Source organism: Argopecten irradians, chromosome 16 (genome assembly GCF_041381155.1).
Source record: "Argopecten irradians isolate NY chromosome 16, Ai_NY, whole genome shotgun sequence".
In the NCBI taxonomy this organism is placed as follows: domain Eukaryota; kingdom Metazoa; phylum Mollusca; class Bivalvia; order Pectinida; family Pectinidae; genus Argopecten; species Argopecten irradians.
This window is the reverse complement of record NC_091149.1, coordinates 18,386,392-18,414,300: the sequence shown is the minus strand read 5'-3', so window position 1 is coordinate 18,414,300 and position 27,909 is coordinate 18,386,392. Positions and strand designations below refer to the sequence as shown.

At 37.7% G+C, this 27,909-nt stretch overlaps 1 protein-coding gene across 3 annotated transcripts; it reads left to right on the top strand.

Moving 5' to 3' along the window:
- Positions 1-27,831, top strand: LOC138310722 (E3 ubiquitin-protein ligase TRIM71-like). 3 transcript variants are annotated; one of them, XM_069252063.1, is made up of 2 exons: positions 1-79; positions 24,918-27,831. In XM_069252063.1, the coding sequence occupies exon 2, from the start codon at positions 25,104-25,106 to the stop codon at positions 26,871-26,873; it is 1,770 nt and encodes a 589-aa protein (XP_069108164.1). In that variant the 5' UTR covers positions 1-79; positions 24,918-25,103; the 3' UTR covers positions 26,874-27,831. The 3 variants fall into 3 exon arrangements, with proteins under 3 accessions (XP_069108164.1, XP_069108163.1, XP_069108165.1); XM_069252062.1 differs by lacking the exon at positions 24,918-27,831 and adding an exon at positions 1,973-7,243; XM_069252064.1 differs by lacking the exon at positions 24,918-27,831 and adding an exon at positions 1,978-7,243 and having other exon boundaries at positions 6-79.
- The last annotated feature ends 78 nt before the right edge of the window (positions 27,832-27,909 follow it).

Here is a 27,909-nt window from a genome sequence, read left to right as displayed (position 1 = left end):
ACCAGGCGGCAATATAGTGGTGTTAAAACATTCATAGGATGTATGTCCGGGTAGTCACCTCACACACGATTTTTGTCAGGTAGGTTTCAGTATATATGTGGATTTGCGTTGTTCCTGTTAATATATCACTATCAATAATTAATTCGATGACATTATAATGACAAGGTCGAGCCTACAGCCGTACCTCACTTTATTTTATTGCGTACATACATTACATTTGACGATTTGCCCACCCTCACGTTGTTATGGCAATCCATCATGGGGGCAGTATTTGTATAATGTGCTTCACAAAGTTAACCTATAGAGTCCTATACAATTTTACCAGTTATATTTACATTTACTACTGTCACTTCTACTAATTAAACCAACTAAGGCAAAGTAAAAAATTATGACGGTATAACTGACACCCAAAACGTGACCATTGTGACGTCACTAATGTTGACGTGGCGACGTCTACTGATCACCGTCAAAATGGCTGTTCCGTCTTGTCGATGAAATCGTTGTCGTTGATAAACGGTTTTCCTGGTCTAGCTTAAACAATGTTAATGCAGAGACCCTAAAATGAGTTGATAATGTAAATATAAGCATTAAACGATCTTCCTAATGCTTAAATATAAGCGATACAAAAGTATACAATATATATATTATATCGTAGCTATGTATATATCTAACGTTGATGAGACATGACCATTTTCAGACATTTTTAAACACTTTCTTCGGGTTGGAAAGTATGGTTTATATGATGTTGTTGTAACTTTACCAGTGAATATTTTATGTGTGACAATGTGTACAATGTACACGATCAGTTCCATCAAGATGACAGTGTACACGTCGTACTAGTTATCGATACGTCACGTGTAAAATTCTCAAAGGTTACCACAACATAAAATGTTTTTGTTCATTCCACAGTACCCTCGATACTCCAGGGGTTCCGATCATTTATGATCTCTACACCCCTGGACTATATATTACATAGTAAAATTGGAGACAACAGAACAGAACAGGTAATTTAGTTTTGATGTACACCAAAAGAGCCGTATAACGGTACACTGTGGTTGGCTGTGTGACTTTGATGTTGGGCGTCGCTCTCTCTGTAGTATTCGAAGGAAATCGTTGCAGACCTGTGATTGGTTCAGCTGTTTTCTGCTGAGCTGCCTCCAATTTTACTATGAGATAGTCCAGAGGTGTAGAGATTGTAAGTGATCGGAACTCCTGGAGTATCGAGTATGTGTGTGATGATGTGTACACTATCATTTCCATCAAGATTACAGTGTACACATTGTACTAGTTATCGATACGTAACATGTAAAATTCTCAAAGGTTATGTTACAATACCACAACATATAATGTTGATGTTCAGTTCATGTCCGCCGTCAAAGCCGTTGTAACAGTCATGAATCCCTCCAGCGTCATAGTCAACATTATTGAAATATCAAATTACAGATTTTACTTTTGAGTTCAGGTTCTTATTACATGCATTAACAGCCAGAGTCATTTAAGGACGTCTCAGGTTTGTCGGTGGAGGAAAGCCGAGGTACCCATCGACCAGCGGTCAGTACCCGACAACTGCTTGAAATGTGAAAATATTTTAATAAATATAAGTTTCAAGAGGAAACCCGTAGATCGTGTGGAATATATATACCGCATATAAATCAACAAATCGACAATCCTCGTGTTTGACAACCGAAGAATCCTACCGGTAGATAATTCTCTGTCTTACCCAAAAGAGGGTGAACATTATATCATTATAACAAGATGCCGAGACAAAATGCATTTGCGATTTTATCATTAAACGAACTATAATAATTTTAGTGCTCCATACTAATATACTAAACTAATTAATTGAAGACACATATTAAGGTCATTTGTCAATAGCCATTAGGATTTATGTTTGTCATGTACATCAGTTATATTATAAAATATCACAGAACATATTCGTTTCCCTATTGTTCTTACCTCTTATTTTTTGTAGAATAGTGTTGGGATCGTCCCCTCAGCAGCAACGGTTTCTCAATGAACATGGATATGGATTACATTTCTCACTACCATTGCCTATTTTAAAAAACATTAGCCAGTTACATGTATAATGTATTAGTATAGAGCACCATCATGTATGAAGTATGATAGTAGGGAACCTTCTGTAACTGATACATTATGGCGGGGAGGTTGTTCAGCAAAGGCCAGATGGTTGTTCGTGCGCAGGGCCAGACCACGTGTGCCCACCATAGACAGACCATTCTAGACTGGTTCTGTAAAACATGCAGTGACATCATATGTGCCAAGTGCATCTCGTCTACTCACACAGGTCATAGCTTTATTCAACTGAGTGAGGAAACGCCCAATAACAGAGCCAAAGTCATAGCGTTCATAAATGAGGCTGAAAAAGAGAAACTCGTCGAAATCCAACACGAAATCAGTTCTACAAATAATGACTTGAAACGGCACCTGGATAATTCCGATGAATTAGTAACACAGGTGAGAAAGCAAGGGGAAAAGCTTAAACAACAGACTGATATTTTGATTTCAAAATCAATATCCGAGATAAAACGTCTGGAAGAAGAGAATACTAAACTTCTTGTAACCTACAGAACAGATCTTGAGACGAGGCTTGAAGCACTGAAGGAGCAAGTAAAGTATTGTAAGGAATCCCTACAGACGGGTAGCGATATTCGTCTGTTTGATGCTGCAGATGGTTTAGAAACCCCAAACACATTACCAATGAAACCACATCTTAGTTCTTCAAAGTTCTGTCCCAATATCAATCCAATGTACGATTTAGAACAGGCACTCGGCGAAGTCGGTTTGGTCACATCTGGTAAATTACAGAGTAGTTCAACTCAAACAGGGAAGGCGAGAGTCACAGAATCAAGAAAGGTCGTTCGGGCAAAACGTGGTGAGCCGCGACATCAAGGCTGGATTTCGAAATTTCCAGGAGGATTTCTCCAACCAGATCCCACGAATCAACAGGTTATCGGCACAGACGGCAGCCTTGAGGAATTGATTCGGGGCTTAAATACTAATCTTGCTTCACGGGAAGGGATCAGTCGGAATGCCGAACATGACTCTCCACAAACCACTGTGCTGTCGACATGGAAGCCTCCGTGTGACGTTACATCGATCTGTCCGTCCGGTGATGGGAGCTTATGGACGGGTGATAATAGTCAAACTGTGACTCTGCTGAGCAGCCAAGGAAGGATAGAGAAGCAAGTAAAGAATCCTGGCGGTGTTAGAGACATATGTATATCGCCTGCTACACACACTCTCTGGGCATGCTCTCACACTGATAGTAGCATCACAGAACTGACAGGCGATTCTCTAAAATGCAGATTCAAGACGCCAGATACCCCGAAGTGCATTTGTCTAACGAAGGACGGTCATGTCCTTGTCGGAATGAAAAAGAAGATAGCCAAATATAAGATAGGTGGAGAACTTGTGCCGACCATCACCACGACACCGCATGGGAAGCCGTTAGTGTGTACACCATGGCGGATCTCAGAATGCCCTGTCAGTGAAAAGGTGGCCGTCGTGGATCTGGACCGGCCAGCCGACGGAGGCCAGGACCGTCCTCATATCATTGTCTTGGACAAGGATCTGCATCTGATACATCACTATGGACGTCCGCAACATGACCTATATCATGGATCTGGATCAGGGCCATTTGATCCCTGTGACGTCACATTTGACATGGTGGGACGGATGGTTGTCGCTGACCGTGCGAACAGGAGTATTCACCTGCTGAGCAGCCCTGGGAAATATTTGACACGTATTCACAGCGACATAGGGGCAGCGTGGTTCGTGAGTGTTGACTATGACGAGATTATTTGGGCTGTGTTCAGTTATGGAGGTAAACATGTTAGCAGAATGCGGTCCAGTACATCCAAATTAATTTGGAGTAACAAACCTTCCCATTCTAATGCCAATTAATGCAAAATCAAATTTTGGTCCTGCAATGTGAACATTAATTGACTCAGATACAACAACAATATTCATTTTTTTCAAATCATGGTTGTGTGTCTAATTCATTATCCAGTAATGCCTGTTATTATTGACAACCTCTGGAGTGTAACTTACGATCTCTACACCCCTGGACTATCTCATAGCAAAATTGGAGGCAGCTCAGCGGCAAACGGCTGAACCAATCACTGGTCTGCAAAGATTTCCTTTGAAGACTACACAGAGAAAGTGACACCCAACATCAAAGCCGCACAGTCAACCACAGTGTACCATTATATGGCTCTTTTGATGTACATCAAACGACTAAATTACCTGTTCTGTTCTGTTTTCTCCAATTTTACTATGAGATAGACCAGGGGTTTAGAGATCGTAAGTGATCGGAACTCGTAGTATCGAGGATGTACTTACGCGTGTATGATAATATTGCATTGAAGTAGAAGGGAACCCCTGAGTGTTGTACATAGCGCGATGCCGAAGTCTGAGTGTTAGTTCAATAGGGCTTCGATCCTCACTACCGAAAGTCTATAGAACAAATGATCTACTACCTGGTTCTCAAAACACAAGCAAATTTAATCAGAAAAATCAGAATTCTGTGTAAATGCCTAAATGGGCATTGTGGACATGAATATGTCTATATTATTATTTTCGAAGAAAATTTCTTCTATAATAGGAATTTACATTATGTTGGAATTACCATGTTCCATATTTGAAATGCTAACAACAATAATTACAAACATATGCTTCATATATAAAAACACACGTATCTCGGCCTTATAAATACTAAATGAAGCTTATTTTTCCCATTATCAGCCGATATAAAAATTAAATGGAGTTGCCGTTTGTTACGTTGCTTCTGCTTGGTTAAGATAACGGCATACTGATTTTATGACAAAAGCGTCTCAAATGATTTTGGAATTGTGACGAGATTAGCTGTAATTAATTAAATTATAAAGGTTAATTTGAATAGATTTTTTATATTGTGGAGTTATCATACATAAATCTTGGAACACTCTAATTGTAACTTCTAATGATTTAGCTTTTATGTTAGTTAATATAGATTTTCTTACAAACAACTAGTTAGGCATTAGACAAGATCTTACATATAGTAGATAGTGGCAATACATATATGTAGATGATTTCATACCTAGGTAAGACATTCTTAGACATGTTGTTAGACTATTGACAGCTATTGATACACCGGTAATACATTCTTAACATTCATGTACATCGAATTCATAATTATAACATTTGCATTCCTCAACAATGTTCCTATTACATGTATATCCGTGCCTTCCATTTGCGGATTCGTACCAGTTGCACTAAAGTGATACGGCACCGTCAAATGGAACGCATTTGGATTTTTCTATGATGGCGGGACCCATATGAAAGATACACTTCGAATATAAAAGCTAAGTATTTTCAGTGTTAACAATGAAATGGATATAAAAATAATACCTAAATAGTTTCAGCACACATTGATATAAACGATCCATGTAATTTTATCGGATATAAATACACTCTGCCTTGTTTTCAACAAAGAAAACATTCCGGTGACAAATGAAGAATCTCGGGTCCGCCATCTTGGATACAAGTGGTACGCTTCTGAAAACGAACCACTTGTACCGGTTCGGTTCGCCTGGTACAGCCTGTTCCATTACATATACAGCGGGTTCGTACCAGTTGTATCTGCGAATGGAACTGACAGTACGTGTATGTGTATAACAAATTATTTGTATAACAAAGTCATTCCGTTGGATCCAGATGTTCGTTATAGCAGCGTTTTGATGTAAATGTATACACTGCAGTTTAGTTTTGAATAGCTTTCCCCCATAAATTTACGTTTATTACAGTATCATTTTATAAACGTCAAGATTAAATGGAAATTCGATAAAGATGCACGAATAAAACAATATCAATACTATTGTATGTAAGAATTTTATTGACATTTTTTCACTAACACAAATAGCACATTATCTTAGTACAGGAGAACCTCTGATTTTTATATTGTCTTCTTTCTTCTGAATGGATATTTGATTATTATAGAACTGCAAAGATATGTGATCATTGTAGAGGAAATTCTTACCTTGCAGGATAGAGAACCAGCAACATTTTTTTGAAAAACAGAGTTTCTGTCTCCTCCACTTTTAATACTTGTACAGACATCAGTGGGACATTTCAAAGTTACAAACCTAGTATATATCCTTTCATGTTGAAAAAAACATAACATCATTTAATAGTCAACAATGTTTCAATTGAATGTCCCAGGCAACATACACTGATCATAAAGTCTCGGAATATTTCTGTCCCTAAGACAGTTTTATGTTATACCTTAAAGAGAGATTCTTGTCTTCATTCCTCAGTGTCTTAGGTACATGTAGTTGTCCACTGCTCCACTCAGAGAAAGGTATCTCTGGTGTATAAACCTGAGGACCTGGTCGCTATCACCGAGAAATATGGAATACTGACTCTGAATTTCATGTCAGAATTTGAAGAGGCATTAATGCAATGTGTCTTTAATTCACTCCCCAGTGTCACAGTCCAATGTTTTAAAAAACATATCCCTGTGGTCCTGACCTAAAAATCTGGTCCAATAACACTGGTGGACGAGACACAAAACACTTCTATCTCAGGCAATGGATTTATGGAGACAACTGTATGAAGTGCAATTGGCTATACAGTATCTTTCTGTCTCGGGCAATGTCTAATGATTTTATGGAGACATTAGCATAAAGCACCATTGGTAGCACAGTATCTTTCTGTCTCAGACAATGTCTAATGATTTATGGAGACATGTACATAAAGCACCATTGGTAGCACAGCATCTTTCTGTCTCAGACAATGTTTTATGATTTATGCAGACAAGTACAAAAGGAACCTTTGGTTATGTAGAATTGTACTAGATCCAATGCTATAACTTGTGTAGACATTTCAGTAGGGTGTCCCTGAGTTTTGTTCTGACTGCCTCCTCACCTTCACAGATGATGTGTGTTGAATCAGACTCGACCTGTATCAATGTATCGTCATTGGACTGAAATCAATCAAGAAAATACCTAGTTAAATCGTGTTAACTTGCAACATGATCCTGTTTATTTTGAATACTTATATAAGTCACAATGCTTCATTAAAGATGCTCCGTCGTCGACAGAGCATAAATGATATTCATTATTTGAACAATAATTGGTGTTCAATCATGTGTATATATGTCTAATTAACACAAACAATAATATATATATTTTTATTTTGCCTTTGGTGCATGCGCAATCAGTACTTTGTGCCATATATGATATAGTGCCACAGAATTTTCTTCGGGATGCACTTAATTATTTTTCCTATTTTCAACTTGAAGTAAAATAAGAAGCTCAAACTTTTCCATGGTGGTAAGGGTTGTAAAGTAAGTAATTTGTGTAACTGAAGAAAAATACTTAATCTTCGGCTCCTGTTTTTGATAGTGAAAAAACCCCATTTGTCGGCGATGGAGCATCTTTAAGCAAATAAAAATATCTGACTTCTTGCTAATTTCTTAATGTTGTTATTTTTATGATATATTTCTCACATATATCTTATGTACAGCAACTGTCAAACCTAATCATATGCAAGTTCTTGGGGAATAAAAAATACTTTCTAATTTCAATCAAAACAACCAGTTTTCATGTGCCTGGTATTTATATAATAGAAGAGAAAAAACAATGAATTCATATTGATGGGAAATATACTTCATTTCAAATTAAGCTGTACTTCAATAATCTGAGTCCCATATTAAGTGGGTTGTAATTATTTCACCAGACAAATAGACAACACTTAGTGAGACAGATGGTTTGTTGGTTAGTTTTCACCAGACAAATAGGTCAACACTAGTGAGACAGATTGGTTTGGATGGATTGGAAAGTTTTTCTATCAACAGCCAGGGTCATTTAATGGACTACAGTGCCAGTTTTAATTGATCCACTGTCTCCTATACTCTCCAGGAAAGACTAACCAAATTACCCCAGAGAAAAACGATCCAGGAGATCACCAGTATACTCAGTACCTTAGAAAGACTACAGACTTACCAGGTGTATAATTGATCCACTGTCTCCTATACTCTCCACCTTAGAAAGACTACAGACTTACCAGGTGTATAATTGATCCACTGTCTCCTATACTCTCCACCTTAGAAAGACTACAGACTTACCAGGTGTATAATTGATCCACTGTCTCCTATACTCTCCACCTTAGAAAGACTACAGACTTACCAGGTGTATAATTGATCCACTGTCTCCTATACTCTCCACCTTAGAAAGACTACAGACTTACCAGGTGTATAATTGATCCACTGTCTCCTATACTCTCCACCTTAGAAAGACTACAGACTTACCAGGTGTATAATTGATCACTGTCTCCTATACTCTCCACCTTAGAAAGACTACAGACTTACCAGGTGTATAATTGATCCACTGTCTCCTATACTCTCCACCTTAGAAAGACTACAGACTTACCAGGTGTATAATTGATCCACTGTCTCCTATACTCTCCACCTTAGAAAGACTACAGACTTACCAGTGTATAATTGATCCACTGTCTCCTATACTCTCCACCTTAGAAAGACTACAGACTTACCAGGTGTATAATTGATCCACTGTCTCCTATACTCTCCACCTTAGAAAGACTACAGACTTACCAGGTGTATAATTGATCCACTGTCTCCTATACTCTCCACCTTAGAAAGACTACAGACTTACCAGGTGTATAATTGATCCACTGTCTCCTATACTCTCCACCTTAGAAAGACTACAGACTTACCAGGTGTATAATTGATCCACTGTCTCCTATACTCTCCACCTTAGAAAGACTACAGACTTACCAGGTGTATAATTGATCCACTGTTCTCCTATACTCTCCACCTTAGAAAGACTACAGACTTACCAGGTGTATAATTGATCCACTGTCTCCTATTACTCTCCACCTTAGAAAGACTACAGACTTACCAGGTGTATAATTGATCCACTGTCTCCTATACTCTCCACCTTAGAAAGACTACAGACTTACCAGGTGTATAATTGATCCACTGTCTCCTATACTCTCCACCTTAGAAAGACTACAGACTTACCAGGTGTATAATTGATCCACTGTCTCCTATACTCTCCACCTTAGAAAGACTACAGACTTACCAGGTGTATAATTGATCCACTGTCTCCTATACTCTCCACCTTAGAAAGACTACAGACTTACCAGGTGTATAATTGATCCACTGTCTCCTATACTCTCCACCTTAGAAAGACTACAGACTTACCAGGTGTATAATTGATCCACTGTCTCCTATACTCTCCACCTTAGAAAGACTACAGACTTACCAGGTGTATAATTGATCCACTGTCTCCTATACTCTCCACCTTAGAAAGACTACAGACTTACCAGGTGTATAATTGATCCACTGTCTCCCTATACTCTCCACCTTAGAAAGACTACAGACTTACCAGGTGTATAATTGATCCACTGTCTCCTATACTCTCCACCTTAGAAAGACTCTCCCTATACTCTCCATCCTTAGAAAGACTACAGACTTACCAGGTGTATAATTGATCCACTGTCTCCTATACTCTCCACCTTAGAAAGACTACAGACTTACCAGGTGTATAATTGATCCACTGTCTCCTATACTCTCCACCTTAGAAAGACTACAGACTTACCAGGTGTATAATTGATCCACTGTCTCCTATACTCTCCATCTTAGGAAAGACTACTTACCTATACTCCTCCTATACCTCCACCTTAGAAAGACTACAGACTTACCAGGTGTATAATTGATCCACTGTCTCCTATACTCTCCACCTTAGAAAGACTACAGACTTACCAGGTGTATAATTGATCCACTGTCTCCTATACTCTCCACCTTAGAAAGACTACAGACTTACCAGGTGTATAATTGATCCACTGTCTCCTATACTCTCCACCTACTACAGAAAGGTGTATAATTGGATCCACTGTCTCCTAGACTTCCACCATAGAAAGACTACACTGTACCAGGTGTATTGATCCACTGTCTCCTATACTCTCCACCATAGAAAGACTACAGACTTACCAGGTGTATAATTGATCCACTGTCTCCTATACTCTCCACCTTAGAAAGACTACAGACTTACCAGGTGTATATAATTGATCCACTGTCTCCTATACTCTCCACCTTAGAAAGACTACAGACTTACCAGGTGTATAATTGATCCACTGTCAACAGACTCCTATACTCTCCACCTTAGAAAGACTACAGACTTACCAGGTGTATAATTGATCCACTGTCTCCTATACTCTCCACCTTAGAAAGACTACAGACTTACCAGGTGTATAATTGATCCACTGTCTCCTATACTCCTCCACCATAGAAAGACTACAGACTTACCAGGTGTATAATTGATCCACTGTCTCCTATACTCTCCACCATACAAAGACTACGAGACTTACCAGGTGTATAATTGATCCGACTGTCTCCTATACTCTCCACATAGAAAGACTACTAGACTTACCAGGTGTATAATTGATCCACTGTCTCCTATACTCTCCACCATTAGAAAGACTACAGACTTACCAGGTGTATAATTGATCCACTGTCTCCTATACTCTCCACCTTAGAAAGACTACAGACTTACCAGGTGTATAATTGATCCACTGTCTCCTATACTCTCCACCTTAGAAAGACTACAGACTTACCAGGTGTATAATTGATCCACTGTCTCCTATACTCTCCACCTTAGAAAGGACTACAGGGCATTACCAGGTATATTAATTATAATAGATCCACTGTCCTCCTAATACACTCCACCATAGAAGACTTACAGACTTACCAGGTGTAATAATTGATCCACTTGTCTCCTATACTCTCTCGCACCTTAGAAAAGACTAACTAGAGCTTACCAGAGTAAAAAATGTGATCCCACTGTCTCCTATACTCTCCACCATAGAAAACCTGACTACAGTACATAACCAGGTGTATAATTGATCCACTGTCTCCTATACTCACCCCTTAGAACGAAACAGACTACAGGTGTATAATTGGATCCACTGGTCTCCTATACCTCCACCCTTAGAAGACTAACAGACTTTACCATTGTGTATAATTGATCCACTGTCCTCCTATAAACTCTCCCACAATAGAAAATACTACAGACATTAGACCATGTATATAAATGATCCACTGTCTCCAATACTCTCCACCTATAGAAATGTACTACAGACTTATTTCACTCGAGTGAATTATTTGTTTAAAAGTTACAAAAAGACACGAGCTTATAGCGAGTGTCTTTTGTAACTTTTAAAAAATAATTCACGAGAGGGAAATTAATTCAATATCCAATAGTTGCGAGTGGTGTGACCTGTTTCTACCACAATGTTTTTCGTGACAATAGGCCCACGTTTTTTTTACTAGAGTTCCGTATGCAAATTAGGCGTAGTGATATAACCTGTATGATACAGAAACTAATTAATATGCAAAACATTCAATTTCGTAATTATTTTTTTATTACTATTAATAATTGATAATACACAAATATTTCTTTAAAATAATGATAATTAAATGTATTTGATATCCGAAACCCAGTCATTGGCATTCTCTTTTAAATCATATTGACCGGGGACATATATGCGCGCAAATTTAACAGTTGTGTGGCCTCGGCATGTGACGTAATTTTCCCGCGCGGATTGTTCAACCCACTCTAGTCCGTGTCACTGTCGGAGTAAAGCACCCTTGGCCTTTGGCGTTTCCTACAAGTACACACGGACTTGTTGTTGATGTTTATTGTGAAAGATCCACCATTAATGGGTCCCGAAAACAATGACGGGAGCGTGTTTGGTAATGGTGGTCTGTTTGATACGTTTTGAAGTTGAACATCACCGTTTGATGACACTAGTGATGATGGCCGGGGGCCGGATGATGGATTGTTTGCTGGCTGACCGATCTGCTCTGAGTGCGCGTTCGACAATGTTCTTGAGATCGTCCTATGTTGGTTTGAGTTTATTGTCGAATAGTTGTTAATACTCTGGATGTTCTTTCTTGTGTCCGGAAATCTGAAAGGATAAAAAAAATGCAAAAATATGCAAGTGATTCGTAAAAAAGTTACAGTAGCCCTACTGTACCGAAATATTTGTGATGGGATGTATTTTCTTAAATAAAGGTAAGTCTGCATTAAAAACATACATTTTGTTATTATTTAACGTACAAGAATATTTATTAATACCTGCATAATCTGATTGGGAGGCAACCCGTTATCATTCAACTTCTGTACAAGATACTTTCTTGCGCTATGGTTCGTGAGGCGCTTTCCATTTCCCCCTGTTTTGCTCGTCAAGCCTAAAACATTTTTATTGCAAATATTGAAAAATCCTGTATCACGGGTCATAATTCAGTAATCATTTAGTATTAAAGTGCAAATAACCAGGACAATCGACCTTGACCTGTTGTGTGAAATTTTGAAATGCAACATGACATCGTGTACTGTTTCAGTACACACTGTAATACATTGTATAGCCTGTGTACAATCTGAAAGGGGCGGGGCTTAGTTTTTGTTACTTTGTTGACAGCAGCTGTTTATTATAATGGAAGTTTAGGATGAATTCATAAAATATTACCTGCATTTTCTGCCATTGTAGTCATGAATCTTCCCAGTTTATTTACGCCGACAGGCTGGCACTTAAACCACCTGCTAGATTTGTCCATGTTTGTATTAGTGGCGATATAATAGGGTGCATCATCATGGCAGTATGTTGGCGGACGGCGAGATTGGTAGACCTTATAAGTGGCGACAGGGCAGCGTGATGGGGTTTTAGGGGTAGCCCAGGCGCGCGGGGGGACGGCCCTTACATTCTTAGGATTTGATCCAGGCCTTGTTTTAGTTTGCCGTTCACGAAATTCAATGTACTCATTATTCTCTGAATCTTTACATAGCTTAATATCCCCCCAACACATATCCCTGTGTTCAGTAACACCTCGCATGCCAAAATGCACAGTATTTAGAAACCAAACTGTTCTTAACAAACTGTCAGGGTTGTGTGAACCAAGTTGACCTACGTCATACAATTTATCTATGTCTTTGTCTGAAACAGCATCAGCCCTCTTTTCTAAATTTCCCTTTCCCTCTCGTTTTAGCTTTTTTTGCTTAGATTTGATAACCTCCATTACCTTAGAAAACTCTACACTTGTTGTTAGTTGTTTGCCGTAATCTTTCGATTTCAAATACCGATCAATGCTACATGCCATGTTTCTAATGGTAGCAGGTTCATATTCCTTTCCATGATTGTTTCTAACATTCATAAAAAAGATACAAAGTAACTTGTTCAGCTGAACTGGCGGAATCGATTCTAATGGCCTGTTTTCCTTGATGAGAACACACTGAAAAAAATCTCGTACTTTTTTCATATCTAAATCAGTTTTTTTCTTAGTGTTTTTGTTGACCTCTGAAGCAATGGAATCTGTCAACATCAAAATCTTCTAATGAATCTTTGTCTGACAAATATGGATCATGGGGGCTTATCAACTGGGGGTGTTAATGTACTCTGAATGGTTTCCGATATCGTGAAAGATCTAAGGTTATTTTGTGATATTGTAACGTCGCGACCCGGGCATGACGGTATGACGTCGAACCGATACCGGGCTTCAGTTGCTATTTTGCCTGAATCAAACTGAATTTCAAATCGGTCGAAACCATAATTAGTGTCTGCCTTTGAAATAGACTTGATTACTCCCCTTTCCCCGTCACATAGCTTCACTCTGTCGCCAATATTGACCAAATCTTCGTCCATCGCAGCCATGATGTTGACGTTGAAAGCAGACGACGTAAACATTGATCACGTGGGGTAGAAAAAGTAGTACCGGTCAAAGGTCAATTTCTCCACCAATCAAAACGCCGGAAGGTTATATTCCACTAGTGGAATATCAATATATATAATCAACGGTGTGTACATATAACCAATGGCCTGAGAGTTGAATAAATCGAATAAGATTATTTTTCAGAATGTCATGCTTACCTTAGTTAGGGCTGGGCGCGTCCACAAAAGACTGAATGTTGAGTTTTCCCAAATGTAAGATTTTGTCGGATCAAAGAACCATCTGCCCGTCTTTTTTATGGATAAAGACTCCGAAGTAATGGCATCTTGCGACGGATATATTTGAGAACATCTATATGAAATGCCTTCATTTTTGCTATGACATACATTTTATGTAGCTCCAGGGGTAGATTTAAAGATATATTGATAGTAACCCCATGGAGTATCGAGGGTATGAACTAAAACCTCCATTTATTTGATATATGATTCAGAAGTAACAGCAAATTATCCTTGAACTTCAAATCCTCAATTTTTCCATGCGGTCATTTATTCTTCACTTACAGATGATCACAGGATTGGGATTGCTGTATTTGTTTCAAGCAAATTCTAGTTCTTCTTAACGTGCACTCCAGTCCTTCTTAACTTTTAAATGTGGGGAAAACGAAGTATTCGACCCAATAAGTGCCAAAGACAATGAAAAAATTGAAGAAATGAAAGGGTCTTTTATAGGATTAAATTAGAGCTAACATTTCACAAAATCATTGCAATGTGTACATAAGACATAAATCAATTTGAAAAAGAAATCAAGTAGAGAAACATACACAGTTTTCATAGTTTCAATCTGAAATTAAATCAATGTAAGTGAAATTGGGGCCTTAAAAATCGGGAGAGGCACATACATGTACAGGGATGCTAATAGGTCGAATACGGTATATATCTAAAATTTATGAGCCTAGTGCCTATTGACTACAAATCTCACCTTCAACACGTTATTTGTTGTCCTTCCTTGGACAAACGGAGAGAGGCTGTAATCATACACAGACTTTGTACCTGGCTTAACTTCAGACGGCTCCAGAGGAGGCTGCAAGCCTGGAATTCAATGTGAAATAAGGAAAGATCATAACTGGTCTGCAATCACTATTGGACAGATGGTAGATTCCTGTTTGGTTGTGTTACTTCACAAGCGATGCAGCCATGCCACCTAATGTCAACATTTAGAGTAACCAAAATGGACAGTAGCCATCGAAAGCTCTCGATTAGCTTACAATGTAATATTGTGGGTATATATAAGTATATGTATATACAAATTCATCGTTTAATGAAAGATCATAATATTGAGAATATACTAGAACAGTAAGCTGATTGCTGACTAATACCCGCACCTCCACCCCCCGCTTCCTATCTTATTAGAAGTGTCTGACTTGTAATTTACCAAATTTTCTGCGACAAAATTTTTACTTTGTATATCGACCCTGGTTACCCGTGGCAACTAAAATTTTGACAAACGTAAACCTGAAATCTGACTATCCCTAACATAATCCCAATCTATTCCATCAAAGTTTCATTGAAACTTGAATCAGTAGTTTAGGTGGAGTTGTTGGGACAATTTTGAAAAACCTGTGTATAGTGACCTGTTACGATGGCAACAATTTTGACAAATGGAAACTTGCATGCACAATCTACACATGGTCTCCAACATTACATCTATACTGCCAAGTTTCATTGTTGAAAAACTGTCAAACAGTCTTAGGAGGAGTTGTCCAGAACAAAATTTTTTCTATGGGACAGATCGGAACCAGATCGACAGACAGGACAGGCAAAGCTGATTCCAGCTATACCCTAATTTTGTTACAGGGTCGTGGGGGGGATTGGGACAGGGATTGGACATGATAGACATCGAGGGGAAAGGGGGGGGTTTTACAAAAAAACACCTCCACCACTTTTTTTTTTTATAACCCCACACCAACCCACCCACGAAACACAAACCAAACTACAACCTCCTCCCACCAACTGTACCCCACTAAATACACCCACACCCTCACCCACTTAAAAGTAGTCTCTTATTAACATACCTCAAAGAGCTCACGTTTCCACCGTCTCAAAACTGACGTTTTATTGGTTAGTGATACCAATCTCCTCCTCGCTTATAGGTCAATGCGACCTGGTTCTATAAACAATTGATTTCATCTTTTTTTTAATTTATTCTTTGTTAATTATGTTTTTAATGATATTGAACTCAAAATGAAAACAGAATTATAAACTATTTTAAAGTAGTTACCTCACGAACCATTTTATTCCAATGACACCAAATGTATCCGGATCGCTGGGACGGGAAGATCCAAACAGATAGTGCAGGCTTTTGTGATAATCCCCTGATGTACAGAACATATAAAACACACGTGTTGCTTCCGATGAAAATGTGTTCCATGTTTTCTTGGCCACCTGGATCAACGACTGTGAACATATGGAGTTTCGATCCGAAACAAATTTAGTGACATCAGCACGGAATGTCTGATTCCAGGAGGGCACATACACTCGGACGGACGAAGCTGATTGGAAGGCGGATATCAGATCACCCTCCCGTCCGGAAACTACGTCACCGTCATCATTTGTCTCATAGACCAGTCTCCACTCATTCAGAAGGTCTCCTGTAAATGAATGTCACGTGATGAACTATTTTTATGTGTCGTTTCTTTTTTCTTTCCTACAACAGCATTCCATTCTCACCCTCCCCTAATAATGAACGAAGATAAATTTTCAAATTCATACACTATAACATTGACGAAATATTAATATATTGATGTGCAAAAGATATTAGATATGAATTGATTTTCCACTGATCTCATGTGAGTTTCGATAAATAGAATGTCGAATCGGTGTTTCCATTTTTGGAATATTCGATGCCTTAACATCATCACGAACGATTTGATATCGTGTTTGTGAAATACATTTCCAAAATGTTGAGTTATTCAGGGCGGCCTTCTATGGTCATTGCTCTTGTTGTAATTAACATTCACATTTGAAAATCATTTTAACCTTTGTCAAAGAAACTACATACCTTACAAAGCAATTCACAAGTATTAATTCGGTCCATATGGTGTTATATCACCCTGGTAGAATATAATATCATGCCAAAAGCTACGCCTTCGATCTGTATATCATTTCAACAAATTTCATTACCATATATATATGGCGATACAGTGAATTGAATAACACGCTATGCTTAGATACCCTTTTAGTAAACACATATCGGTCATTATTGAATTCCAGCAGGGTGGTATAACAACGTGTGGACCTCAATAAAAGTCCAAAATTGATAAATAAATTCCATAACGATCGCTGACGTCAGTCATTCAAATATTTGCCAAACATTTATTCTATACACCCGTCAATAACCAAACATAAAACATACTTCTCTCATTTACGTACCTGAGTGATCACAGTATACCGATGTTGTATCAGTAACAGCGCATTTGTTTAACCCAGAACAATGACTTCTACTGCAAGGTGAAAATCATTTCCTGGAATAGAACATATCACGAATAATATGACAGTGACATATCAATGTAAGTATTTGTTGGATACAAATTACCAAATAAGGTTATGTCTGGTCGATGCTTCATCTGACGATACATAAGAATGAGAATGGTTTATTTTGTTTTTATCTTATTAATACAATAACGAATCATTCAGTGATATTAATTTGGAATTGATCGGGACGCAATTTCATTGACCTCTAGCCACTTACGAATGGTGACCGCTTAATTGAGTTCAGTATTTTCCAACGTGAGGACCATTGACTGACCGCTAAAGGCAGGTGACCGCGACCGTTTATACAAGATGGTCATTAAAGACAATACACCACTGACGAATGGTAATGTTTATATATTAAAAACATGATTTTTGTTCAGTAACAAAAGATGCTTACATGACACTATAACCATCATTAACAAGTTTGTGCTTCTTATTTCATTTAAGCATTGAACGTCTTTCAGTTGGCATTCATAGCCAATATGAATACCAACTGGACAGAGGCAAATGCCATGAAGCGCGCTAGCGCTTCATGTTGAATTTGCCTCTGTTCAGTTGGCATTCATATTGGCTATGAATGACAACTGAAAGACGTTCAATGCTTATATTTACATTTTGTTACAATTTTATGATGAAATTCCAAGGAATTTTGCATTTATAATGAATTAATCATTCGTTATCGTCATGGATGGAACAGCCATTTGAACAGCCGTCTTCCGTGATCGCTGGCACGACAATTGTGACGTCACAATGATAATGACGTCATAATAAGCGCTTGAAGTTCATTGTTTATATGACTGCCAACTGCGTTTGGTAAGGTTACATAGTGGGACTGCATTGAAAATGTAAATATTTCAAAATAAAAGTAATTATAATTGTTAATTGCATTCCGAAAACATTCCATGGTAGACCTAATCATATGTCTCTTAAAATGAGCTCATTTTTGTTGTCGTTTATCAATACGCCCATTTTAGAGACAGAACTGACTCCTTCAAGAATAAGGTTGAAATACAGCCATCCTGGTCGTGGTGGGCCTTCACATTTGTTTTGTATGTATCGCTAACATTTTGGATTTATTTCATTATGAAATTAAAAAATACACTCAACTAACCTTGTCTCAGGTTGTAATTCGCTATTTCCATCATCCTATCACTCTTTTCGCTTCGTCTCGATTTCCAACTCGATATTTCAATATTGAAATGGATAAAATATAGCGAATTACAACCTGAGACCGGAATAGTTGAGTGCATTTTTTAAACTGTTAACACGTCGAATGATTCATAGGCACTATTTTTAACTTGGGTTCTATTAAAAACAACAAAATTATTAGCAGTGGAGGTTGCTGTGTAAAACTATTAACACAATAATTTACTAATGACAATCCAGATAAAGATGAAATATATAACAGTAAATATCTAATGATGAAATGGAGTCTTGTGAGAATTCTCCAACTGAATATAAAATTTAATTCGGTCCATATGGTATTATTTAACCCTGGAATAGAATATAATATAATGCCAAAAGCTACGCCTTCGATCTCTATATCATTTCAACAAATTTCATTACCATATGTATATGGCGATACAGTGACTTGAATAACACGCTATGCTTAGATACCGTTTTAAATAAACACTTATCAGTCATTATTGAATTCCAGGAGGGTGGTATAACAACGTGTGGACCTCAATAAAAGTCCATAATTGATAAATAAATTCCATCACGACCGCTGACGTCAGTCATTCAAATATTTGTCAAACATTTATTTTATACACACGTCAATAACCAAACATAAAGCATACTTATCAATAAAATATCTAGAGGTGGAGATTATTGTTTGTGATATACTGGTGAGGATTATGTATGTTTTATGTCATCATACCCCACGTTATTCGACATAAACAAATAAATTAACAAACTGAATATAAAATTTATAACGCTGTTATGATGATATCTTGGCAGAGGTTATTCAAGTAATCAATTTTTTTCTAATAACAACATATCTGTATCACTACATCGAGGTGTCATTACTTAAATGTCTTAAGAATGTAAGCCGGGAAAATGGTGAACGGAAAGAATCAAATGTTACTTTCCAAAATAATTCACAGTGGTCGGAAAGGGTTTTTATCAAAATGCGAAACATAGAAGATGCAGTAAGATTATTAAGTGGCGTTATTAGATATACATTTAATAAAGATGGGACAACTATTTTCTAAAACCAACAGAAGACGTTCGATAGGGTCGAATGGGAATGGTTAGAAACATTGTTTGAAGAAATGGGTCTAAAATGATGAAATGGAATCAAATGACTTATAAATATTCAACGAAATTCATACTATATATATATTCAACGAATATAACAAACATCTTTCTAAATTTAGCCAGGTCGCCCCAACCTTATACATTTTGCTTGTTCAAATTATAAATAACAAATTGAATTAAAACTAAAGATGTTCGCAAAATCTCTTTTTTCAAAACTACATATAAAGTCATGGTTTTTAATCAGTGACGTGATATAGGGACGGTTGTAATTTCAGGATAAAATAATAAGATATTCATAAATTAATACCTCAGTTAATCTGATCACGGGGACCATGACAAAAGTTGAGTCAACCTCATGGAAACTGGAGTCTGTCGGATCAACAATCAAACAGTCTACACTGTAGAGACCTTCGCTGGTAGCTGAGGACAGTACAACCTGGATGTGATAAGCAGTGTTTGCCACATTCTGGCAGTGAAATACCATACAACACTTCAAGAGGAGTGGCACAACAAATCGTCTGTCCGGAAATAAACTGATGAAAGTCAGATATTACTGCATAATTATTTAGCATTGTTCCAAACACTGTTTTTGTTAGAGACATGTAGATACTAAAAACGACAACCTTCTGAGAATTCATTTTAAACCAGCCCGTTCCTGAACAAGTAAACATAGCCTGATTTCAAATATGTGTTCCCGAATATTACTGAATGTATAACTTTGCCAATCGACCGGAGCCAGTTGCTAAATAATTTATAAGGAAACATAAATTCAACCAATGAGAAATTTGGAACATCCCATAAACTTCATAAATATTCCATTGGCCTATGTCTTTTTAACATTGACTGCCACTTCTTTCAGTTAGAAATAAAAATAGCAGATATACCCAGGGCGACTTTTCAAATAGGGCATCAATATTTCAGCAACAGGATTGGTAAAAGTTTACACACGGATGCACGAAATCAATGATAAAGTAGATCAAGGATAATTTTATGAAATGATTTATGAAAGCACAACTACTGTGCGTTTGCATTTTTAAATAAATCTTTCGTACTTTTAAGGTTTCATGCAATTATGTAAGCATCGCTTCTCATCGCAAAGACCCTCTATGGCGTTATAGGGGTCAGTAACTCACTAGATCATTTGAACTTGTATTTATTAGTTTAACATCATATTAACAGCCAGGGTCATATAAGGACGTGCTAGGTTTGTTGGTGGAAAAAACGCCAAAGCATCCGGAGAAAAACCGGTAGAAATGTTTGCATATTGGTCAATTTCTTACAGAAATAAACTGAACGGGTTATCTTACGTTTAAGGATCCATGTATATATATGCATCACTTCTTATCGCGAAGCTCCGCTTGACCCTCAGTGGCGTTATAGGGGTCAGTAACTCACTTTAAAGCTATTAATAGGTCATTTGAACTTGTGATAATTAGTTTAACAGCTTATTAATACACAGCAAAAAGTGCAACGCATGTTTTACATACGTTTGAAAAAAACATGCGTTTTACGTATGTTTTAGCCACCATGCGTAAAAGTACGTTTGAACAAAACATGTATTAACCATATGTTTAACATATGTTTTACGTACGTTTGTTTTCCACCACATGTAAAACGGACGTCTGTTAAAATAACACTACAAATCCACGTGAAAAAGTAGTTTTATCAATGTTATTGAAGACCTACAATGCTTTGTTTTTTGTTTTCAAAAATGATACTCCCATATGCAAATACATGTTTAATAGCCTCTATGGTTTGGTTTCATTTTATCTATATATGTCTTCTACCAACTTATACTGAACCTCATATTAGCCACGTGATAGAATAAAGCAGCTTCAATATCGTGTGATGATACATTTAGGTCTACAATTACATGTACATCTACTGATTGTGAACAGAAGCAAAACCGCTAATGTGGATTCCGTCTTTTTATATTTAAATTTTAACAGTTTTGAAGACTAATGCTCTGAATACATATGATCAATATCAGCTGACCAGCGCTTCATGATGTACAATGTAGTAGGTCTACAACTGCTGTTTGATCATACTCGATACCATAGCCCGGCGTCTGCTTCTGGTTTAAAAAAATAATAACCTCCCCTACTATATAGTAGGGGTAGGTTATTGTATGTTTTCAAAACCAGAAGCAGACACCTGTGCTATAACATGACAGATTCTAATGGCCGGACAAATTTATTTTCCGAAAATCTTTATTTATTGTATATTCATAAAATACGGTTTAAATGTTATTCTGAGATTCTGTTTAAACATCTGAAGTTTTTAACTTGATTTCTGGACTCTCTGAGCCAGAATTTGAAAACAATGGAACATTGGCCATGACTTCAGTGAAGATTACAGCCTTTAAAATATAAGTGATAAAAGTGACGTTAAGGACAAATTGATGTATGAAAAATAAAATCATCCTAAGATTATGAAATTATACAACATACTATGTATGAAAAGATATCAGTCACTGGACAGGAACCGAAAATCCAAATAAAATGGAATTAAACTTTACTTTTGAAAATGACAAATATATGGTGCAACTTCAAAGACAATGTAAATGTACATAAAAACAAAAAAGGTGGATTTTGTAATAGGATCAAACGTATGTATAACACATGTTTTGATACGTCCGTTTTACATGCGTTTACGTTTTACGTCTGTTTATGTTTTACGTCTGTTTACCATGCGTATACGTTTCGTACGTACGTTTTACATGCGTGGTCCTCAACATGTTTTACATGCGTTTTATAACGTACGTAAAACGTGTATGCACTTTTTCCTGTGTAACCAGTGGCGTGTAAGGACGGGTTATCTTACTTTCCATTTTATTTGTAGGCATATAAATCCTCGGAAATTAGCTTTACCGAAAAAATGGCGAAATTTCTTAATCTGCGAATAAAAATCAATTATGTGCAGTATGCATATGTATGCCAATGTAAAAGGACCTGGAGCGAATTTTACTAATAGTGATAAAGGTCGTAAACGTAAAGGTAAACGTAAGTTACGACTTTTAGTAAAACACAAAAATGTCGTAAGTTACGTTTACGACCCTTGGTCAAACAAGCGCTTGTAGTAACATATGGTCATACTATAGTGACGTGATTATTTGGTGACATAAATGTGTCCTGAACCTTGTGAACTATATTCCTACAATGCGCACTTTATTGTCAAAAAAATTTACAAGCTACATAACAATTTACGTAAATAAACAGCAATACTTAAGTTTAGTCATTATGCATACAAACACAAACGTAGTTTTGCTTAAGTCTACCTAATACGTGATATGCATGCAACTTATCACTAGGTTAAACGGAGAATGATGTCTTATGTTTATCAACACAAACTAGATGACCTCATTCAAACCCGTCCTAATGTTCATGGGTAGTAATATGTTCTGCATGGCTAACCAGGCGGCAATATAGTGGTGTTAAAACATTCATAGGATGTATGTCCGGGTAGTCACCTCACACACGATTTTTTGTCAGGTAGGTTTCAGTATATATGTGGATTTGCGTTGTTCCTGTTAATATATCACTATCAATAATTAATTCGATGACATTATAATGACAAGGTCGAGCCTACAGCCGTACCTCACTTTATTTTATTGCGTACATACATTACATTTGACGATTTGCCCACCCTCACGTTGTTATGGCAATCCATCATGGGGGCAGTATTTGTATAATGTGCTTCACAAAGTTAACCTATAGAGTCCTATACAATTTTACCAGTTATATTTACATTTACTACTGTCACTTCTACTAATAAAACCAACTAAGGCAAAGTGAAAAATTATGACGGTATAACTGACACCCAAAACGAGACCATTGTGACGTCACTAATGTTGACGTGGCGACGTCTACTGATCACCGTCAAAATGGCTGTTCCGTCTTGTCGATGAAATCGTTGTCGTTGATAAACGGTTTTCCTGGTCTAGCTTAAACAATGTTAATGCAGAGACCCTAAAATGAGTTGATAATGTAAATATAAGCATTAAACTATCTTCCTAATGCTTAAATATAAGCGATACAAAAGTATACAATATATATATTATATCGTAGCTATGTATATATCTAACGTTGATGAGACATGACCATTTTCAGACATTTTTAAACACTTTCTTCGGGTTGGAAAGTATGGTTTATATGATGTTGTTGTAACTTTACCAGTGAATATTTTATGTGTGACAATGTGTACAATGTACACGATCAGTTCCATCAAGATGACAGTGTACACGTCGTACTAGTTATCGATACGTCACGTGTAAAATTCTCAAAGGTTACCACAACATAAAATGTTTTTGTTCATTCCACAGTACCCTCGATACTCCAGGGGTTCCGATCATTTATGATCTCTACACCCCTGGACTATATATTACATAGTAAAATTGGAGACAACAGAACAGAACAGGTAATTTAGTTTTGATGTACACCAAAAGAGCCGTATAACGGTACACTGTGGTTGGCTGTGTGACTTTGATGTTGGGCGTCGCTCTCTCTGTAGTATTCGAAGGAAATCGTTGCAGACCTGTGATTGGTTCAGCTGTTTTCTGCTGAGCTGCCTCCAATTTTACTATGAGATAGTCCAGAGGTGTAGAGATTGTAAGTGATCGGAACTCCTGGAGTATCGAGTATGTGTGTGATGATGTGTACACTATCATTTCCATCAAGATTACAGTGTACACATTGTACTAGTTATCGATACGTAACATGTAAAATTCTCAAAGGTTATGTTACAATACCACAACATATAATGTTGATGTTCAGTTCATGTCCGCCGTCAAAGCCGTTGTAACAGTCATGAATCCCTCCAGCGTCATAGTCAACATTATTGAAATATCAAATTACAGATTTTACTTTTGAGTTCAGGTTCTTATTACATGCATTAACAGCCAGAGTCATTTAAGGACGTCTCAGGTTTGTCGGTGGAGGAAAGCCGAGGTACCCATCGACCAGCGGTCAGTACCCGACAACTGCTTGAAATGTGAAAATATCCTAATAGATATAAGTTTCAAGAGGAAACCCGTAGATCGTGTGGAATATATATACCGTATATAAATCAACAAATCGACAATCCTCGTGTTTGACAACCGAAGAATCCTACCGGTAGATAATTCTCCGTCTTACCCAAAAGAGGGTGAACATTATATCATTATAACAAGATGCCGAGACAAAATGCATTTGCGATTTTATCATTAAACGAACTATAATAATTTTAGTGCTCCATACTAATATACTAAACTAATTAATTGAAGACACATATTAAGGTCATTTGTCAATAGCCATTAGGATTTATGTTTGTCATGTACATCAGTTATATTATAAAATATCACAGAACATATTCGTTTCCCTATTGTTCTTACCTCTTATTTTTTGCAGAATAGTGTTGGGATCGTCCCCTCAGCAGCAACGGTTTCTCAGTGAACATGGATATGGATTACATTTCTCACTACCATTGCCTATTTTAAAAAAAAACATTAGCCAGTTACATGTATTATTGTATAAGTATAGAACACCATCGTGTATGAAGTATGATAGTAGGGAACCTTCTGTAACTGATACATTATGGCGGGGAGGTTGTTCAGCAAAGGCCAGATGGTTGTTCGTGCGCAGGGCCAGACCACGTGTGCCCACCATAGACAGACCATTCTAGACTGGTTCTGTAAAACATGCAGTGATATCATATGTGCCAAGTGTATCTCGTCTACTCACACAGGTCATAGCTTTATTCAACTGAGTGAGGAAACGCCCAACAACAGAGCCAAAGTCATAGCGTTCATAAATGAGGCTGAAAAAGAGAAACTCGTCGAAATCCAACACGAAATCAGTTCTACAAATAATGACTTGAAACGGCACCTGGATAATTCCGATGAATTAGTAACACAGGTGAGAAAGCAAGGGGAAAAGCTTAAACAACAGACTGATATTTTGATTTCAAAATCAATATCCGAGATAAAACGTCTGGAAGAAGAGAATACTAAACTTCTTGTAACCTACAGAACAGATCTTGAGACGAGGCTTGAAGCACTGAAGGAGCAAGTAAAGTATTGTAAGGAATCCCTACAGACGGGTAGCGATATTCGTCTGTTTGATGCTGCAGATGGTTTAGAAACCCCAAACACATTACCAATGAAACCACATCTTAGTTCTTCAAAGTTCTGTCCCAATATCAATCCAACGTACGATTTAGAACAGGCACTCGGCAAAGTCGGTTTGGTCACACCTGGTAAATTACAGAGTAGTTCAACTCAAACAGGGAAGGCGAGAGTCACAGAATCAAGAAAGGTCGTTCGGGCAAAACGTGGTGAGCCGCGACATCAAGGCTGGATTTCGAAATTTCCAGGAGGATTTCTCCAACCAGATCCCACGAATCAACAGGTTATCGGCACAGACGGCAGCCTTGAGGAATTGATTCGGGGCTTAAATACTAATCTAGCTTCACGGGAAGGGATCAGTCGGAATGCCGAACATGACTCTCCACAAACCACTGTGCTGTCGACATGGAAGCCTCCGTGTGACGTTACATCGATCTGTCCGTCCGGTGATGGGAGCTTATGGACGGGTGATAATAGTCAAACTGTGACTCTGCTGAGCAGCCAAGGAAGGATAGAGAAGCAAGTAAAGAATCCTGGCGGTGTTAGAGACATATGTATATCGCCTGCTACACACACTCTCTGGGCATGCTCTCACACTGATAGTAGCATCACAGAACTGACAGGCGATTCTCTAAAATGCAGATTCAAGACGCCAGATACCCCGAAGTGCATTTGTCTAACGAAGGACGGTCATGTCCTTGTCGGAATGAAAAAGAAGATAGCCAAATATAAGATAGGTGGAGAACTTGTGCCGACCATCACCACGACACCGCATGGGAAGCCGTTAGTGTGTACACCATGGCGGATCTCAGAATGTCCTGTCAGTGAAAAGGTGGCCGTCGTGGATCTGGACCGGCCAGCCGACGGAGGCCAGGACCGTCCTCATATCATTGTCTTGGACAAGGATCTGCATCTGATACATCACTATGGACGTCCGCAACATGACCTATATCATGGATCTGGATCAGGGCCATTTGATCCCTGTGACGTCACATTTGACATGGTGGGACGGATGGTTGTCGCTGACCGTGCGAACAGGAGTATTCACCTGCTGAGCAGCCCTGGGAAATATTTGACACGTATTCACAGCGACATAGGGGCAGCGTGGTTCGTGAGTGTTGACTATGACGAGATTATTTGGGCTGTGTTCAGTTATGGAGGTAAACATGTTAGCAGAATGCGGTCCAGTACATCCAAATTAATTTGGAGTAACAAACCTTCCCATTCTAATGCCAATTAATGCAAAATCAAATTTTGGTCCTGCAATGTGAACATTAATTGACTCAGATACAACAACAATATTCATTTTTTTCAAATCATGGTTGTGTGTCTAATTCATTATCCAGTAATGCCTGTTATTATTGACAACCTCTGGAGTGTAACTTACGATCTCTACACCCCTGGACTATCTCATAGCAAAATTGGAGGCAGCTCAGCGGCAAACGGCTGAACCAATCACTGGTCTGCAAAGATTTCCTTTGAAGACTACACAGAGAAAGTGACACCCAACATCAAAGCCGCACAGTCAACCACAGTGTACCATTATATGGCTCTTTTGATGTACATCAAACGACTAAATTACCTGTTCTGTTCTGTTTTCTCCAATTTTACTATGAGATAGACCAGGGGTTTAGAGATCGTAAGTGATCGGAACTCGTAGTATCGAGGATGTACTTACGCGTGTATGATAATATTGCATTGAAGTAGAAGGGAACCCCTGAGTGTTGTACATAGCGCGATGCCGAAGGCTGAGTGCAAGTTCAATAGGGCTTCGATCCTCACTACCGAAAGTCTATAGAACAAATGATCTACTACCTGGTTCTCAAAACACAAGCAAATTTAATCAGAAAAATCAGAATTCTGTTTAAATGCCTAAATGGGCATTGTGGACATGAATATGTCTATATTATTATTTTTGAAGAAAATTTCTTCTATAATAGGAATTTACATTATGTTGGAATTACCATGTTCCATATTTGAAATGGCTAACAACAATAATTACAAACATATGCTTCATATATAAAAACACACGTATCTCGGCCTTTTAAATACTAAATGAAGCTTATTTTTCCCATTTTCAGCCGATATAAAAACTAAATGGAGTTGCCGTTTGTTACGTTGCTTCTGCTTGGTTAAGATAACGGCATACTGATTTTATGACAAAAGCGTCTCAAATGATTTTGGAATTGTGACGAGATTAGCTGTAATTAATTAAATTATAAAGGTTAATTTGAATTAGATTTTTTATATTGTGGAGTTATCATACATAAATCTTG